This window comes from Thunnus albacares, chromosome 10, assembly GCF_914725855.1.
Source record: "Thunnus albacares chromosome 10, fThuAlb1.1, whole genome shotgun sequence".
Lineage (NCBI taxonomy): Eukaryota > Metazoa > Chordata > Actinopteri > Scombriformes > Scombridae > Thunnus > Thunnus albacares.
In genome coordinates, this window is record NC_058115.1 from 29,099,315 (window position 1) to 29,119,356 (window position 20,042).

Genomic DNA, 20,042 nt, shown 5'->3' on the forward strand with positions numbered 1-20,042 from the left:
AAATTTTACTATAGATTGGGGCCATGTTACTTGTCTGAATTTATGTTAACATGAAATTTTGCAGATGGCACATTGTCACTGTCTTTAATATGAAAACAGTCACACACAAAAAATAATAATTTGAATCAATACTTAATTATTATCATTTTTGTTTTCAGGGTCGTTGGTGTTTGCTGTTACTGTCAGTGATGAGGACTCAGGTTCGAACGCTCAGCTGCACTACTCCCTGATGGGGCGCAACTCTGAGAAATTCAAGATCGACCCTGTCAGAGGTGCCATCACTGCCAATGAGAAGCTGACAGGAAGCTCAGAGGTTACCCTCACAGTTCGAGTAAAAGATGGCGGTGCTAACCCTAAAACGGATACAACCACCGTGACTGTCCGCTTTGTGACTGGAGGAAACTTCCCTCTCATCAAGCTGAAGGAGCGTGCATTCACATTCCCTGAGAGCCAGCCGACCAACCATGTTGTTACAACAGTGACCGGATCTTCTATGAGGAGTGGACCTCCGTCATACTACATTGCCAGTGGCAACCTGGATAACGCCTTTCATATTGACCAGCGTACAGGTGAATTATCTATCAGGCATCCACTGGATTATGAACACATTCAGAAATATGTTCTCTGGATTGAGGCCAGAGATCAGGGCTTGCCACCTTATTCCTCTTATGAGAAAATTGACATCAATGTGCTGGATGTGAATGACAATCACCCAGTATTTGATAAGGATCCCTTCCATGCTGAGATACTGGAGAATCTGTCACCACAGCGGGTGCTTATGGTCTCTGCAGTGGATCTGGACAATGGACCTAATGGACAGCTGGAATATGCCATCATTGACGGCAATAAGGAGAATAGTTTCACCATCAATCGAGCCAATGGTGAGATACGAACCACCAGGCCACTTGACCGGGAGAAGGTGGCTCAGTACTCTTTGAAAGTCAAAGCGACTGACAGGGGGTTGCCACCCAAAAGCACAGCAGTCAAAGTACTCATCAATGTACTGGATGTAAATGACAATGCCCCCAGGTTTTCCAAGATCTTTAGTGCTACAGTGGCTGAGAATGCCCCAGTGGGTTACACTGTCACCAGAGTCACCACCACGGATGAGGATGCTGGTGCAAACGCCATTAGCCGATATTCAATCACAGATACCAGCCTTCCATTCAGTATTAATGCAAACACAGGAGATATAACAATAAGTAGGCCACTCAACAGAGAAGACACTGATCATTACATTGTCAAAGTGTCTGCTCATGACTCTGGCTGGACAGTGAGCACAGATGTCACCATATTCATAACAGATATCAATGATAATGCCCCTAGATTTAGTCGTCCATCTTACTATCTGGACTACCCTGAACTCACAGAGGTGGGCTCTCTGGTCACACAGGTATCTGCCACAGATCCTGACGAGGGTTTCAATGGCAAAATATTCTATTTCATTCGGTCCCAGTCAGAGTATTTCAGAATTAACTCCAGTTCTGGAGAGATATTTGTGAAGCAGCAGCTAAAATATTTGAATTCGACAGGTGCTAGTAGTTTAAATATCAATCGCCACAGCTTCATTGTCACGGCCTCAGACCGGGGAGTCAAGCCTTTGATGAGTGAAACAACAGTCATTGTAAACATTGTAGACAGCAATGATAATCCTCCCGAATTTGATTCACCTAGCTACTTTACACCTGTCACTAAAAGTGTCAAGGTTGGCACCAGACTGATTAGGGTTGTAGCTCATGACAAAAAAGACTTTGGCCTTAACTCTGAGGTTGAGTACTTAATAACAGGTGGAAACAGCTCTAGTAAATTCAAATTAGATAAAACAAGTGGGTGGATTACTGTTGCCTCATCCCTAACATCTGATATGAATAAAGTTTTCCTCATTGACATCACAGCTAGTGACAGAGGAAATCCTCCTTTGTCTGCAAGAACATCAGTACGAATCGCAGTCACAGAGGAAAACCACCACACACCGGAGTTCTCACAAAGCCAAATCTCAGCTACAGTACCTGAAAGCCTTGCTGTGGGAACAGCAATAAGGACTTTGTCTGCCAGAGACAAAGATAAAGAAATGAATGGCCTTATTACATACAATATTACTTCAGGCAACGACAAGAGTCTGTTTGCACTTAATAGTAAAACTGGAGTGTTGTCCCTCGCTCAACCCCTGGACTTTGAAGAAAAGCAGCAACATGAGCTTAGAGTTTCAGCCACTGATGGAGGTTGGATTTCAAAAACCAGCTATATCACTGTCATAGTTCATGTGACTGACGTGAATGACAACCCTCCTGTATTTGATCCTGACGAGTACTTCCCCATTGTACAGGAGAACGTTCCTAGTGGTACCACTGTAGTCAAAATGAACGCCACAGACCATGATTCAGGAGCTAACGCTGTAATGGCCTATGTAATACAATCATCAGACAGTGACCTCTTTGTTATTGACCCAAACACGGGCACCATCACCACCCAGGGCTTCTTGGATTACGAGGCTAAGCAGGTCTACCATTTAACAGTAAAAGCCTTCAATGTCCCAGACGAGGAGCGCTGCAGCTTCGCCAATGTCAACATTCAGCTAAAGGGAGCCAATGAATATGTACCCCGCTTTGTCTCCAAACAGTACTACTTTGAAATCTCTGAAGCTGCTCCAAAAGGCACAGTGGTCGGGGAAGTGTTTGCCAGTGATCGAGACCAAGGAGATGATGGAGTGGTTTACTACCTCATTTTCGGGAAGAGCAGAAAGAAAGGCTTCGGCATCAACAAGAAAACGGGCCAGATTTATGTCACAGGTACTCTAGACCGTGAGAAAGAGGAAAAGATTTCACTTAAAGTGTTGGCCAAAAACGCAGGAGGCATCCGCGGGGCAGATATCGACGAGGTGTTTGTGAACATCACAATCCTTGACGCTAATGATCCTCCTGTTTTTACCCAAGAACTGTATGATGTGCAAGTTAGTGAAGGTCTCTCAGCTGGTGGTCTGGTTACCTTTGTGAGTGCTGAGGACTCAGACTCTGTCCCAAGCTGGAGCAGATTTTCATACTCCATCGCACCTGATTTTGATAAAAATGTTTTCACTATCAACCCAAAAACTGGCCAAGTGTCTGTGGCAGCAGAGCTAGACAGAGAAACAACTCCTGTGTATAATCTAACCGTTCTTGCTGTGGATACTGGCACACCGCCTGCTACCGGAAGCACCACTGTGATTGTGAATCTGGAAGATATCAATGACAACGGTCCAACTTTAACAAAGGCATACGCTGAGGTAATGGAGAACCAGAGAGCTGGCACTGCAGTCACAACACTAACGGCCTCTGACCCAGATCTACCACCCAACCAAGGTCCTTTCTTATACAGTCTCCTCAGTTCTGGCTCTGCTAACAGCTACTTCAGCCTGAGTCCAGCTGGAGTTCTTACCACCAGTCGGGAGATCGACAGAGAACAGATCAGCGACTTCTACCTCTCTGTAGTGATCAAGGACTCTGGTGTGCCTCAAATGTCCTCCACAGGAACAATTCACGTCAAAATAAATGATCAGAATGACAACCCATCAGAGTCGAGGTCAATGGAAATCTTTGTCCACTACTTTGGAAACATGTTTCCTGGCGGTTCTTTGGGAGATGTCAAACCCCAAGACCCTGACATTCAGGATAGGTTCCACTGCTCTCTTATTCCTCCCTCCTCCGGTCTGTTCAGTATCCCAAGTGGAACATGCAACCTCAACTCCAAAGCACGCTCAACAGATGGAACCTTTGAATTAACAGTCCGTAGCAGTGATGGTGTCCACGGGTCAGTCAGCAATACAGCTCGAGTCCTCTTCATGGGCTTCACGAATGCCACAGTGGACAACAGCATCCTCATCCGACTTCATTCTCAAGGAGTCACAAACTTCCTTACCAACCACTACCTCAGCTTCTTACGCATTGCCAACTCTCAGCTAGCAGGACTAGGCACAGGGGTACTGCTTTATGGTGTGTTTGAGCTCAACAACCAGACTTTCGTGATGGCAGCTGTGAAACGAGGCCAGGGACAATATGTCAACCCCAGCGGTGTGGCCACATTCTTCCAGAGTATCAAAGACATTTTATATAGACAGAGTGGAGTGCAAATAGATGCGGTGGACCATGATCCATGCACACATAACCCGTGCCAGAATGGAGGCAGCTGCAAGAGGCGTCTCAGTGTCGGGCCTGATATGAAGACAGAAGAAAGTGTCCCAGTGATCCTTGTTTCCAACCACCCCCTGCAGCCCTATGCCTGCAGCTGCAGGCCAGGATACACAGGAGCTCTGTGTGAGACAGACATCAACGAGTGCCAGCCTTCACCCTGCCACAATGGCGGCACCTGCCACAATCTGGTGGGGGGTTTCTCCTGCACCTGTCCTGAAGGTTTCACCGGGATGGCCTGTGAGAGAGATGTCAACGAATGCCTTTCCAATCCCTGCAAGAACGGGGCGCTGTGCCAGAACTTCCCCGGCGGCTTCAACTGCCTCTGCAAATCCGGCTTTGCAGGTACTACACACACAGGAGTCACATTTTATGTCTGACCACACAGCCACTGATGTTAGGCTCGGAAAAAAAGCATGAGGGGACACACACTGACACTCATACAGTAATGTACTCACAAAAGCAGCTTTTGGTCCAAGGAAAATATTTGCTTCTGAATCTTTCCAAGAGGTGTTGTAGCCATAGCATACAAGCATAACTGCCAAAAACAGTTTGGTTTTTGGATTACTAGTTGGGGGGTATCAGCTGTGATGCATATCAGCCTGCCATGTTTGCTTTAATAAAAAGGATGATGTGAAGCTGACCCCACTCAGGACTTGAGTGTAGACTCCACACACAGTTCACCAGTATCACATTTCATTGTGTGCCTTCATGTGCACACAGCTATGACCACACACAGATACATTTCTAATCCAACTGTATACAGAAGGATTTTTTAATCAAGGATTTCTCATTTGGCTCTGTTTTGAGTTGTATGACAAATGAGCAGCTTTATAAAAGATCCAATCAGGCCTTTTAGTTTGGAAATGTAATGAATACACTGCATTATTACCCTTGATAAAAGGGGAGTGGATTTTAAGTGTAATTACTTAAACAAGTCATTTGAATCCTGTATGCTGTCCAGTCACTGACTGCAGCATCTGAAAGACATTTTCAAAGCAGACCGTAACAGGCGATTTGCCTCAAGTCAAGTCATTACTGTCCCTTTTTATTATGACAATAAAAAATGACCACAGATCTTGAGGTTTCATCAAGATAAATGACTCTCCTGAAGAAATGCACCTATTGACTTACAGTAGTTTGCATGCCCCCACAGTGAACTCTCAACTTCCTGTTTTCCCCGCCTGGTTTTTGGCAGCAGAATCTATCTCCATTAGGCAACATTTCTTAGGATTTACAGCCCAAAATATATTTATAACATTTCATTGTCAGTTTTTTTTGTATTGTGCCATCTGCCCTGTCCATTATTGTTATTATCAAAGTCATATGTCTGATTCTGTTATTATTATCAGTGTCACATTCCTTATGTTTGCATGTTCATGATGTTAAACTGCCTATTTATATTCATGTACAATTCATGTACATCGTTTTGTCTTTCTGCACTGCAAAAAAAGATTGCCTTATCCAAGTGTAATTTGATCTTGCAATGAGTTTGAAAATCTGATTATTCTTAGTGCGAAGAATCTGCCAATTGTGTGAGATCATTTCTTTTTTCCTATGAAAGTTTCAAGATGTTGTTTTGGATCAAATGATGTCATCTTGGACAAGAGATCGTTATCTGAAAATAGCATCACTTGTTTCAAGACATATTAGAAAAAGTGAAACTGCACCAAAAACAGGTGAAATTACATTGTCTTATTATGTCCAATATGCTTTTTTCCAACAAAAAAAAAAAAACATTTTAAGACTCAGTGCAAGGTTAAATGATTTGTTAGAGCCCAGATCTTTTTTTTCTGCAGTGCATTTCTCAACTGTGAGGTGATGAAAGGTCTGCATGACTTGGCCTTTGGGGAAAGCGTTACCCTTGGGTTTTCCTGTGTTGTCTGCCACCCCATCCATTTTAATTTGTGTTGTTCTGTGAACCCAGGCAAAACGTGTGATTCCATCATCAATCACTGTGAGTGTAACCCTTGTTTTAATGGCGGGTCCTGTCAGAATCAGGTGGATGGATATTACTGTCATTGTCCATTTGGTAAGTAATAGTAGGAAACTTTTAGGGTATTAGTGAGCTCCGGTAAATTGAAAAGCAAGATGGACAATTTCAAACGTGCTCAATCCATGATTTCTTAAACAAATGTGGACACTGTCATTTTATTTTGTGTCTCTTTTTTTTTGAAGATAATAAGCAAATGGCAGTAATTTCTGCTTTGATATTGCTATATTCAGAACATACTCTATGATATTGCCAAATAGAGACCCTGTTTTATCTGTAGATATTTTTATCACAGCAGCACTGTGAATCATTCATTGGCTTCCTCTCTGATTTCTCTTTTGGTCTGTTTTTGTCCTCAGGGGTTTTCGGCAAACACTGTGAACTGAACAGCTACGGCTTTGAGGAGCTCTCCTTCATGGAGTTTCCGTCTCTTGATCCCAACAATAACTACATATATATCAAGTTTGCAACCCTGAAGAGCAACGCACTGCTCATGTACAACCACGATAACCAAACCGGAGACAAGGCGGAGTTCCTGGCGCTGGAGATCTTCGAGGGAAGGATGCGCTTCTCCTTTAACTTGGGAAGTGGAACTTATAAATTGATGACCATGATAAAAGTTTCAGACGGACAGTTCCACACAGTCATCGCCAGGAGAGCTGGGATGGTAAGAACGGCTATTTTCATGGTAGAAATTAGCTCATGTCTTACATATTTTTCAAAATACATTCTTGAAAAACTCTATGGAACATCTTCATAGTTCCTAAGGGTCTAGTAGCAAAACATTTAGGAAAATCAGAGAAATGCCACATTATATGGACTACACGTGGACTTCACTCTCAAGAGCATTTATGTCCTGAGCTTTTATAGCTGAAAGCAGCATCCAGATTGGCCTTATATTCTTTTTTGCACCATCAGATGATAATTAAACTCTCCCAAATCACGGGTAGCTCAGCTTATGGCTTTCATGGTTTGTAATTATATTTTATTGCTCGTTGTGATTTACAATACAAGGATCCAAAATGGCCCTGAAGGTTGAAATTCTGTCTCCTGTGCTCTGAATGAGAGGCTTCTCCCTGCCAGCAATGCAGTGGCAAGGAAAGAGGGAAAAAATCCAGCCAGGCCTTGTCAAACCTTCTATAATGTAGCTCTCCTGCTGGACTTCAAATCTGTCATTTCCCACCGTGCGCTGGGAGTTTCATAGGAAGCTGGTAAAATCGTTAAATTGTCAGTTTTGAGATGGTGCAGAGTGAAGGGATGGAAAGGAATACAGCACACGTTGAGAACTGTGATTCTATATGCATTTCGTGCCCTGTGAATATTACGCGGAGATGGCCGTGTAAGGACTCTTGGAAGAACGAGAGAAAAATGTGTGTGTCATGCCTGAAGTGCCAACTCCCTCAGGCAGTGTAAAGTGAACCTGATCACTATGTTTGCAATAGATGCTGTGGGTTATTTCAGTGGTCAGGCTAGAGGTCTGCTCTTAGTTGCTACGCCTGAATTCTGAGCCAGTGTCAAAAAGCAGACAGAAACCACAGACATGGTCATGCACTGCTTCATCATGAAGGCACCAAGTAATCAAAGGCAGCAAAAAGTTCACAGATACTGTTTCAATCGTGATTATCAACATCACATTTTAATCATTTTAATCATCAAAAACAATAAATGTGACACAGTTTGTCCCAGTCCGGTGAGTTTAACAAAACCTCATGTTAGGTCAGTCAAATAATTGAGTGTGTCTAATAATAAGAGTTGAGCATATAGACTGACATACGCACAAGGAAAAGTTTTTATATTATGATAGGTTTCAATGTTATGCGTTTAAAAGCTTTTTTTAAAGCCTGACAGATCTTGACGCATCATTTTAGCTTCTTCAAAACAGGCAAAATATCAGTATCAGAATTCAGAGAAACATACAGTATTGGATCAGTATTCAAGCGCATGTCTTACACTACAGTAGCAGTAGTGATTGATGCCATTGATACAATCTCCAAATTTATCAAAAGTGTCAGACACTGTTGGAAATCAGCTGACGAATACATATCAAATTTTGCAGTTTCAGTATTGTTATTATGGGACCTAAAAATTTTTAAATATTAACACAAGAGGAAAAGTTTGACATTAAGTTATATGCTAAAAAACATCTTGCTAAAGCAGAGTGGTGCTGTGCTTTGCTGTGCTTCAGAGCACAACAAAGTTAAATTCCATTCCCCTCCATTGTAATAAGGAAGTCTCAAAATCTGGACCAACAACTATCTGCATAGCTAAATACCACAGGGGTAAGTAGGAGAATAATAAATGTAATTTGGGTGAAATGACACATATAACAACAATTAGTGTCATCATGTAACCCCTAATTGTCTGGAGAAGATCATTGTTAGGAACATCCGAGCAAGAGCTCAAGTCAGAACAAACAAACAAAAAAAAAAAACCCTCAATAGATGCAAATTTAGACAGATTAGGTCTCGCTGTAGCTGATTAGCACCAGCAGCAAATCATCAAGCTTTTGATTAGCTGAATTATTTGTCCTAGAAACAAGGACAAAACAAATGCGTAACAGCAGTTACTCAGTGCCTACACCACAACAGAGAGCAATGCTATGGTCCTTCCATTATATTAGTCATGGGGAAAACAATGATCTCCAGTGGCTCTTTCTTCCTTTCTTCCCCCAGTGTTAGCCAAGCACAAAAACACGCTCCTCATCTTTTCGTGTTACATTCGGTATTAATTTTCAAGGGGTTCTCTTGAAAAACATTTTCCCCCCACCACAGTGTGAGACACTTGACAGTGAGTGCAGTGCATGTAAGGCATGCCTATACTGCCTTTGATCACAGGAAAAGACATTAATAAAATGTTCATGTGGTTCTGACATTTTTTATGGCGCTTCAGAAGGAGTCACGAATGAGTCCGAGAGATCGTTTTGTCACCGTGTTGGTGTATTTCTCTTTGTGTTTTACTGTAATTTGGTTGTGTGTATGTTTCCAAGTTAGACTTAAGCGTGACTCAAGTGTACTAAAGAAAAAAAAGAGTGTGTGTGTGTGTGTCTGGAGTGTGTGTGTGTGTGCTTGGTGGGGTCGTGCTCTCCTGGATGATTTGTGTTGGAGATCCGGGCCAGTGTGGTCCGTGTTTACTTAAGATCCAGGAGAGGTGGAGCGTGATTGCCCTGGTTTTTCAACACTTTCACACACTTTTCCGGACAGTTTCCTCACCAGCCCATTTCTTTTCTTCTTTGTAGGGTCGTTCCCTCTCAGAGAAGGAGAATAACCCACATCTGGGCAATAGATTTAGCGCCATTAACGGGAAATAGGAAATGTTTACTGTAAAATATGGCATTTTTATGCAACCCCCCCCCATCGACCACTGTGATGGAATGATGGAAAATAATTGGCCTATACATTCATTTGGCGGACACTAATCATTGAACAGGACGTAGTTATACAAATAATTTTATAGGTAGAAGTTAACCTCTGTGGGCGGAGCCATGACCCATGAAGTGGAGTGAAAGTTATGCTTACAGTGCATGACAATATATTTAGTCTATGTCTAGTTTAGACATTCACATTTAACAATCTGTCAAAAGTAATGTGATTTTTAGTCCTAGAGATATGGTCAGTGTCTGCTTCTTGGGATTTTAAAACTCTAGATATATACTGTACATGGTGTAAACATGTAGCTCATACAACCTACACTGGACTTATTTGACTTTTTTTGACTTTGACTTATTGGACAATAATTGTGAAAAATCACTGTGACAAACAAAAAATGTGATATAACACATGTGGCGTTGTCGTGTTCATAAATCTTTCTCAACCGTTAATAATATTAAACATGTTTGATTCAGTCTGTGTTATGAATCTTACTCCAGCATGGAAATTTCTTTATTAAACTGTGAAATAAGTATAAAATCAAAGCCATATGCTAAACCGGCAAACAGGCAAAAAGGAACCACGACATTCCTTTTTTGCTTTTATGATGTTTAATTGCTTGATCTTTAATTGGCGATTTAACTACCTCATTTACATAGCTCAAATATAATAAAATACTGAGTTAATAGCAACAATGCTCCACCATCACCACCATTAGGTTACTCATCTCACTATAAATTGTGTTTACTCGGGCTCCTCTCACTGAGATTGAACGCAGCCAAAGAAATTCCTCCTATAAATATTCATATAACTAAACTCCAGTCAGCTGAGCTACACAGGGAATCAAACAGTTAACTGTTGACAGTGTTAGCACTGTACCAACACAAGTGCAATACTCACATGACAATACTTATTGAGAGGAAGAAACAGACTGACTGACATTGATTAAGTGTTTGATGGGTCAACATCTGCCTCAAACAACACTGACTGACACAGCTTGTTGGACTTTATGTTTTGCAACCGCAGTCCTTCAAAAAATTCTCAAAATTGAGACTCCTCCAGGAGCAATAATCATCTCAGGCAGTGTGACTTAGCAGCAGTCGGTCTTGAAGAGAATCACTTGTGACATGTATGTGTTGACGCTCCTCTCGTCACGCAGGCTGCATCTCTGACCGTGGACCTGTGCGGCGATGACCAGGAACCAGGCTACTGTGCTGTGAGCAACGTGGCAGTTCACACTGACTGGTGAGAAAAAAATTCACACACAGCTGTTCCTTTTCTCTGATGTATACATTAAAATAGTGTTGACAGTTTCAGTTCCAAGTGCCTGGAAAACTCAACAAATAATGACATTTTCCATGTCTGGCGAAATAATAGTAAACCAAAAGTTTTTATCGACCTTTTATGATCATATTTTCATAATTCTTTGCCAGACGTTGTTTTACTTAAACTATAAATCAAAGTAATTGATCAACATCTGCACCCTGCATTGGCAACAGTCATTTTGTGCAGTGAATCAGCTCTATGGAATCAGCAGTTTGTTTGTTTGTTTGTTTTTTTTTATTAAATACATATTTCTTACCAGTGTATGAAAAACTAGACTTGAAGGAATTTCTTGCGCTTCAGCCCCGAGGGGCCTATTGAGTTGTTTGCAGTGATTGCTCAACTTTTTCTCAGGAACTGCTGATTGTGACCAGTTAAACCAATGAGTTTTTTTTTTTTTTTTTTTGATTATAAAGTAGTTTTATTTTCATAGGTCCAAAGACATCAAATTATCCAGCGATTAATAAGAAAAACAGAAAAGATTAGAGGAAAGTTAATACCAATGAATGTCATTTTATTAAGCAGAAATGCCCTATTAACTGTCTCACACCATACCAGAGTTCTAATATTCAGTGCAGCCAGTTATACAGTAGCCAAGCTGCACTAAAAAGACTGTTTTCTTGACACTGTTTGGCTCAGCCATCATTCTTGCTTCTGTAGCAGCGCTGCTTCTGAGAAATGTTCCTAAAAACACAAAAACTCTGATCTGTATTAACTATAATGAAGCTTTACTCAAGCTCTACTTTTATATTTGCCACGATGAACTCCACTGTGCAATATGACAAAAAACAAAATGATTAAAGAATCTGATGCCTCTCTGCACAGCTTTTATTCTCTGTGTTTGCAGCTTTACTGTATAAGTGCCAATTGTTTGAATTCTTATATGGAATTCTCATACATATTTTTACAATGATAGTACAAAAATGACTCAAAGTTGAAATTAAGTCATCTGTTGTAAATATGTATGACGTAAATCTTCATTAAATTACTCAATGATCACTGGCTTAACACGCAGACAGTCCTGTGCCAGGCCTTGTGGGATGAAAACTTGAGACTATGTGTGTGTTTTTGTGTGTATTTTGATGTGTGTGTGTACAGTATGTGAGTGCGTGAGTAAGAGGGAGAGATGGATTTGGCAGATGAGGACCACAGAGGTCTGCAGAAGGTTTATTTTGTAAAGGTCTCTCGGGACCATGTTATTGTGAAACTCACTGACCCGCAGTGTCTTTCTGTGTAAGTATGTGTTAGTGAGTGTGACTGTGTGTGTGTGTGTGTGTGTGTGTATTCCGCTGAATACATGCGTTTGCGAGCATTTGGATTTCCGTGCATATGTGCTTTTTATGTCTGCAGGCATTTTAGTCTTTGTGTGCTTCTGTTCATCCGTCTTGTGTGTGACTTTGTGTGTGTGTGTGTGTGTGTGTGCAGGATCCTGGACGTGCAGCCCAACAGGCTCTCGGTGGGAGGCGTCAGGTCAATAGAACCCGTCCTTCATCAGCGCGGTCAGGTCGCCACCCACGACTTTGTCGGCTGCATCATGGAGTTCGCCGTCAACGGCCGCCCGCTGGAGCCCAGTCAGGCGCTGGCATCGCGTGGCATCCTTGACAGGTCCGCGCCCCCAACCACACCCCCCTACTCCCGCTTTCACCCTCTCACTCCATCTTCTCCCTCTTCTTCCCATCTGTCCGTCTTCTCTAACCTCCTCGACTCTCACTGTGGGACATCTGTTCACACTCTCAAACCCTCTCGAGAGTTTTTAAAAAGATGTCTTTTTTTAATACAAATGGAAGATTTTTGACGGGGGGAAACCAATTGCAGAATTCCGGAGAAATTTTTTTTTTCTTTTCACTCTCGCTGGTGAATAGTGAGGACAGATCTTTTAATATGCTAATTCTCTGGGGTTCTTTATGGGGTTTTTTTGTATCGCCGCACAGGGAGAGAAATCACAGCTCATCTGCCCCTTTTTTGTAGAGTTTCTTTTTCAGCTGACCCCCCGTCTACCGACTGTGCGGATGACTTGTCAAACTGACTGTCTGATTGTCAGTTTGTGTATCGTTGTGTCTGTAGATGTCCAAGACTGGAAGGAGCCTGCACCGCCAGCCCCTGCAGACACGGGGGCACCTGTTTGGACCACTGGTCTTGGCAGCAGTGCCAGTGCGTGGATGGCTTCACTGGCAAATTCTGTGAGAAATGTAAGTACATGCCTTTGAAGTGTCTTTTTATTGCTGAGGTTGCACTTACTCAGGAATATTCTATCATGATTATTTATGATTCTTCCCTCATGAGTCATCGAACTGCGTCACGTAGCTTTATATAGGACACACTGCTGCATTCTGAGCTTTATTTCAAAGCATTTGCGTATTTAATTATATAAATACTCAGACTCGACATCAGAGAACGAAAACAGACTGAAGAAACCTTTGAAGCTCACAAAAACTGCCTCAAACTTGTAGCTACTGTGTAAGGTGCTACAGTATGTTTAGCAATTTTACTAATAATCAATACCACATTTATTTTCAAGCTTTTATACTATTACTGGAAAAAACAAACTAGATCATTACTGAGAAGACTGGATTTGACTCTGTTTGCCATCGGGTTTGATTTTGTGGTAAATCTGTTGTTTTGCTTTATGGCACGAAAAGTACAAGAGCACTGCTCTTCAAATACAAATGGAGCGTGTCCTCTCTGAATCGTGTTTTGCATATTCAGGAAAGAAAAAGTTTACAGGAAATGTCTAAATTTTGAGAAACACCAACAGTAATAATTGCAGTGTTTTAAAGAGGCTGTCTGTCATCTTCACAATGGTCTTATGGTTGCAGTAGTTTAAGCAAAGTATCACAATTAATTCGATATCGATACATTGAATATTGTTGTTAGGGTTAGGGTTAGAAGCTAGCTAGCTAGCTCTGTTGCTAACCCCCTTCAGTTAATCCACAGATGGTGGTGATTTTATCGAAATTAATTGATTAAACTGCAGAAATTCAAGGTGCAGGTGTGTCTGGGGCTCATCCGAAATCCAATCGCAATTTCTATTACAATAACATTTTTCTCCATGTCACTGTATTCTACTCTCTTCTGTGTAGTATATTGATGGGGCATTGATGGAGGTAGGAGATGGCATTAACAGTGTAAAAGATCATAAATAACATTTGAATTCCATCCAATACTTCAGTGTTGCTCATTGAGATCCCTTAACTTGTACATCAATCCAGTTAAGGGTCTGTTTATTGAGGCTACAGCTTGATCTTTCTTTACACTTAAAATCTTTCTTTGTTTCTCTGTTTTATTCATATTTTTGTTGCTCACATATTTTGTGCTTGTTAAGGTAGGGACTAGGTTAACCTGATTTTGGTAAAGTTTATTTTGAGATAGAAATTGTTTAAGATGTTTAGTTTATATAGCGAATTATTAAATTGTTGCTTTAGAATGAAATAATATTGCATTACTAGCAAAACTTATGGTTTACACAGCTAATAAATTAACAATAAATTCACACTCTTTGTATTAAATTAAGCAACAACCAGAAATCTTTTATCATGTTTATATTTCAGGCATTTAAGTAAGTTCTTTTCCTAAGCCATCTTCCATAAGAGAGTGTATGTATGGATCCAGCAGTCTGCTCAAGGGCACAAAGGCTGGTCTTGGGATGGGATTGACCTACATCTTTCTGTTATGGGAAGGTATTTGTAACCACTAGTGAGAATGTAAGGACCAATTTGTGGTTATGGCAGTCAGATTAGGAAAATCATTTGCGCCTATCTGTCCTCCAGCTGCAGATTGGAAATATATGGTTGAAGATCTTCCATCCAACTTCAGACTGATGATATTCTCTGTCTATCTTCCTTCCACAGACATGACAGCAGACACTGCCCTGTCATTGGATGGCACCGGCCGCCTGGACTACTCGCTGAAGCAGGGCCCGAAACGTGACGTCCTGCTCAGACATTCACTGCAGGGCTTGACCTCTGACCCCGCTGGTCCCAGCAGCTTAGAGGTCAAGTTCAGGACTCGCAGCAAGAGCGGCACTTTGCTGCATGTACAGGAGAGCAGCAACTACACTACTGTTAAGGTAAGAGAGAGAGGAAGGAAGTGACAGCAGAGTGTATGCTGACATGTGGCAGGACACATACATTAGAAACATAAATTTTCAAACAATGGCAGTCTGTACACACAATGTACAGACTGTACTGTACTATACTGGCTCACATGGTATAATCATCATAATGTACATCCCCATGCATTATTTCCATCAGAGCAGCAACACAATCATAGGTATAAACTTTCTGCTTTTAACCAAACTAAATTCAGACTGATTGTACTTCTAATAAAACAGAGCTCCGGTAGAGGTTTTACAGGAAAAGCCTTAAAAAAAAAAACAGGGAATGGCTTATATTCCTGAAAGTGTTCATGGGAGGAAATCTGGAGTTTGCATTATCAGCTCACAAGAACAACAGCAAATTAACAGGGCAAACTGGAGCAGATCAGACAATAGGGAGGCTTCCTACAAAAATATATTAAAACATACTTGTCAGATAAGAGAAATGTTAACAAAGGCCCAACCAAAAAAAAACGGATCTACTTTACAAGTATTGTGTGCTTATCCAAAGCCTGATTTATATGATATATATATGATATCTATATCCATTCTTCTGTGCGGTAGACCTACATTGTTGTTCAAAAACTATTAAAAGCACGTCTTACAATTTACTCCATTGTAAATGGTAGATAAATTTAGTTAATCTCTCAACTTTTCTAAAGTCAAGAGGTTGTGACATGTAGCACAACAAGCTCTGTAAGCAAAACCGCATTCCCGCACATGCTCAGTGTCATCTGCTTTTAACAGAACTACTGTCTGAAGACTGATCGCTGTTATTAGTCTTTGGAGCCGTTTCTAAACAAACTAACGTGACCAAACTCTTCGGGGTGAAGGAACATGTCTCCCGGTGCAATGGTGTGGCTCATTGACATGTTTTAAAATGTTTCTGGACAACAACAAAGCTCTACGGCACTGAGGAATTAGATCAGACTTTGGAAACACTCGCAATATATGTAACTAGATCAATTCACTCTTGGCTCTGCTCTGCACATGAGATTTGTTGAAAATTGGAAAAATATAGAAAATTGCTAGATATATCCTTTAAACCTTATACATCATTGAGGTTCAGTGAAGAATGAGATCTATGCAAATAATGTGAAGTGAAGTGTGAAGTTCAGATTCGTATCCAAATTTAGGATACTGTGATACAGGAGATGCATCCACCATCAATCACTAGGAAAAGCACAACAAATTGCAGCAGAGGAATCAACTGAGTTTGGCAGTCGGTTCGGGTTTGGCTTTTTCATTTAGCCAACTGGCCAGCTAGTTTAGCAAAGCAGCCAGTGTCAAGTTAGCATCAGCCACTGGCCATTTCCAAATCATGATTAGTTTCTAGGCAGTGCCAGCATAGAAATCTGCTTTGTCTCATGCATATGATGACTTCAGATGACAGGGCCGAGGAACTCCAATATGGCTGCCAGATGATATGTTGCATCACTTAAAGCTTTGTGTCTGTTTCTGTGTGTGTGTGTGTGTGTGCACATAGCAGGAGCACACACACACTGATACTGAATATTCAGATCGAATGCCAAGAATAGTTTTTATTCTGTATGTATGCAAGCTTGAACAGGATGGTGTACAAACATGTCTACATATCTGAACATTGTCATCAAATCATCATCCCCCACATTCTCTGCTAGTATAAACTTTAAGAAAACTCTATGGGTCTTTTTCAGCCACCTCCCTTTAGTCCCATTCCTCTTTTTCTCTTCTCTCATCCTGGTCAGCACCCCTCCCTCCGACTGATCCTGGGCAGCTTCCCAAAGAGGCCTGAACACTCATTCATCCTCTTCAATTTTCCTTTTAAACCCCTCCCTCCACCACCACCACCAGCACCAGCACCACCACCACCACCACCAGCCCCTTCCCACTTTTTTTTAATATCAGGCATGCTTTGCCTCCCCCCCCTCTCTCTCTCTCTTCTCTTATGATTTTGTTCTCCGGATCTGAGCGGCCTCTGGTGCTCATTGAATCACCATCACGGCTTCCTAAACAGTCCAGAAAAGTATTATAAGTGCTATGACGCCTAAAAAAAAAGTCGAGCAGCAGGGGAATACAAACTGTATATGTACATATGTTGAGAGGGAGAACTATATATACTGAGATATAAAAAACAAGATGTTTAATAGATAAACCTTGTGATTGGTTTTCCAGGTTTACAGCACTCCGTACTTTTTGCTCGGGGGACTTCCCGTTTTTTCCATTTTAAATCAATTCTTCCGGAAGCTACTTATCATTGCTGATTTTTGGGGGTCTTTGAAAAAGGAGGATTACTTTTCCATCGAAGTGGGGAGTACACATATGAGATTGCCATACACAGTGTAAGCCACAAATTTGTTGTTCATGCCAAAGTGGGCTTGATTAATTTCTTTTGAAGACGGCACTGTGTCCTTTCTTTTTTGGAGAGAGTCTTCTTCAGTAGGCGCTCGAATGAGCGTGTTTTCTCGTGGATCATCTTCGGGCTGAATAACATTAGCTACACACAAATCGTGAGACCATGATTAACTGCAGTATGTCCCACTGGGAGAGAGATTTATGAGCTTCAAGCTGCATTTTTGTTTTCGATCTCTGACCTCAACACCAGAGACTGAATGCACTACAGTGGCAGTTTTGTGGAAACTGAGAGGAGACTTCCTCTCATCACTCATGATTGATGCTGACATGATAAGTCACTGCATTAATCTGGAAAACAGCGTTTGTAACCCTAGTTTATGTAGATTCACCTCAAAAACATTCCTTATCATATGTTTGAAATTAAGAATTATAACAGTATGCAGATTCAGCGGGTGAGCGATTCATCAAGCATCTTATCCGCTATCTGTCTGCACAGCCATCCCTTATCTGTCATAAAAATGCTGTTTAACGTGCATGTTTACATTCACTTTACTTACTTAACTAAACATAAAATCCTTTATACACAAACAGTCTGTGCAAAGCTGCTCACAGTACAAGTATTGTCCAATGAACATTTTAGCAGTAGGTTCATCACTTTCATCCAAACTGATATATCTCAACAACTATTGGATCATTAGTCATTAAATTTAAAGAATTACTTATTAAACCATCATCAACTCTGTATTAAACCTCAATTTCTGTTCCCTCCCTCAGCTGAGGAACGGCAACATCCACTACATCTCAGATGCGGGTGTCAGTGGGAAGGTGGAGCGAACCGTGGGAGACGTAGTTCTGTCGGACGGCCAGTGGCACACGCTCCAGCTGGTCAAGAACAGCTCAGCCACTGTACTCCATGTGGACGGCAGCCACCCCAGGGTCATCCAACACGCCACCCAGGACTTTGGAGGACTCGGCGTTTTAACCTTTTCCCTGGGAGGTATCCCGCCCGGACCTGCTCAGCAGAAAACCGCAGCAGGTGAGGCTGGAGGTTGTATGGGTCGGGGAGGAACGGGACAGAGAGACACTCATTTTGTCAGACTCAGAACTATGATTATAGTGGGAAAACCCCTACTGCAAAAAAACGTCATCCCTGGAAAAACCTGAGTGGGGACAGTGAAAAAGAGTTTTCCCTTCCTCATTACCACAAAAATGATATTTTGGGGCACATTATGCACATTCTTTAAATGTTCAGTGATGTTTTTTTTATTTTATGTACTGTATGTGGTGAGAATGGGTCATGTTCCTTTTAAGGAGCTGGTAGCGGATAGCCCGCCATAAAGAATTTCATAATTCTACATTTCATTAGACAGTTTTATTGTCCCATGATGATCTAAATGCTGTCTCAGAGGTTTTTCTACCATTTCAAGAAAAAAACAAAAACGTAAGAAAACACTTTTTTTAAATGTTAAGACAAGAAATTTGTCATATTTTAAGTCTAAACATCTCAGTTTAGATATTGCCCTCTCCAAAACTAACCATAAAAGTCAAATTCTTGTTGTATGTACACTATATTTACATGTATGTATGTCAATGTACATGTATATTTACGTGCAGTGTCAAACACATATGCTGATGCTCTCCAAAAACTGGCGTTTGACCAAGAAACTCACCCTCTCTTTACCCTCTGTAAATCGCTAATGCAGCAGTGTTTTAACATGTTATGGAAACCTATTCTATATACTGCATGCGTGGGCATATTCACATACAATATATGCATGTGACAAAGCACTCATGAGCTTGTGAGCCCTTATAAATCTAGTACATTTTTTTTTTCCCACATGAATTAATAGTCTGTTGCTCAAACTGCTGACCATATTTGGAGGCTGTCCAACAAGACTCTGTGGAACTGGCCTGAAATCTGTTTCTATTTGACACTGCAGAGATTTACCTACTATGAATTTACAGTAGTTGCATAAATGTTTCTTTATCATAGAATCATTTATGGACAAAATAACTAATATTAATTTAATTTGACTTTGTCTTGGAGCGACTGCCTTAAGAGGACTTTTGGTGTTTTCATCTTATTTCCATGGACTCTCATTTTAGTTTAGACTTAAATCACAGATCAGATATCCTCAAGCATGAGTTGAGAACAGTTTGGAAGAGGTGAAACAGAGGGTTTCCAGAGGGAGGTAATGCAACACAGTAAATTTCAGGATTTCATGGGAGGGAAAAACTAACATAATACGATGGACTAATATGGTAAAAATGAGCAATTTGAATGATTTGTTGACCTCTTTTACACAAGAACCGGGGCATATTTCAAAACAAACATATTCTGAGCACGCAGATCTGTGGCAGACTGCCTGTTAACCAACCCTTACCTCAATGTGTGTCTGAGCAGTTGTATGCTGTTGTGTACTCACTTTTCAAGCGCTAATGAAAAGACACAAATGGATTTAATCTGCACTGGGATAAATTCAATAAAAATCTATTTACATCGGTGAGGCGGTGCTGTTAGGCAATACACAAAGCAAAAGATTGAATTAGACACAGAGACATTCATCCAACCCAGATGTATGTCTTGAAGCTATAATGGCTCTGACGATGGATTTTCTGTTTTAGAAAATATTTCATATTTCTTCTCGTAAATTGGCCAGTGATAGATTTGGTCAATTTTTTTAATTAGATTTTTTTTTTTTTTTTTTTTTTTGGAGGTGCTCTCCACAAGAAAATTTCACTTGTTTTTTTGTCCTAAGCTTGAACCAATT

At 41.1% G+C, this 20,042-nt stretch overlaps 1 protein-coding gene across 1 annotated transcript in view; it reads left to right on the forward strand.

Moving 5' to 3' along the window:
- LOC122990249 (protocadherin Fat 4) overlaps nucleotides 1-20,042 on the forward strand; it is a 112,261-nt gene that overhangs the window by 89,132 nt on the left and 3,087 nt on the right. The window contains exons 9-16 of the mRNA XM_044363504.1: nucleotides 159-4,508; nucleotides 6,091-6,195; nucleotides 6,516-6,823; nucleotides 10,681-10,766; nucleotides 12,270-12,449; nucleotides 12,909-13,033; nucleotides 14,693-14,910; nucleotides 18,046-18,307. Coding sequence (XP_044219439.1) covers nucleotides 159-4,508; nucleotides 6,091-6,195; nucleotides 6,516-6,823; nucleotides 10,681-10,766; nucleotides 12,270-12,449; nucleotides 12,909-13,033; nucleotides 14,693-14,910; nucleotides 18,046-18,307 — 5,634 coding nt within the window. The remainder of the gene's footprint in view (nucleotides 1-158; nucleotides 4,509-6,090; nucleotides 6,196-6,515; nucleotides 6,824-10,680; nucleotides 10,767-12,269; nucleotides 12,450-12,908; nucleotides 13,034-14,692; nucleotides 14,911-18,045; nucleotides 18,308-20,042) is intronic.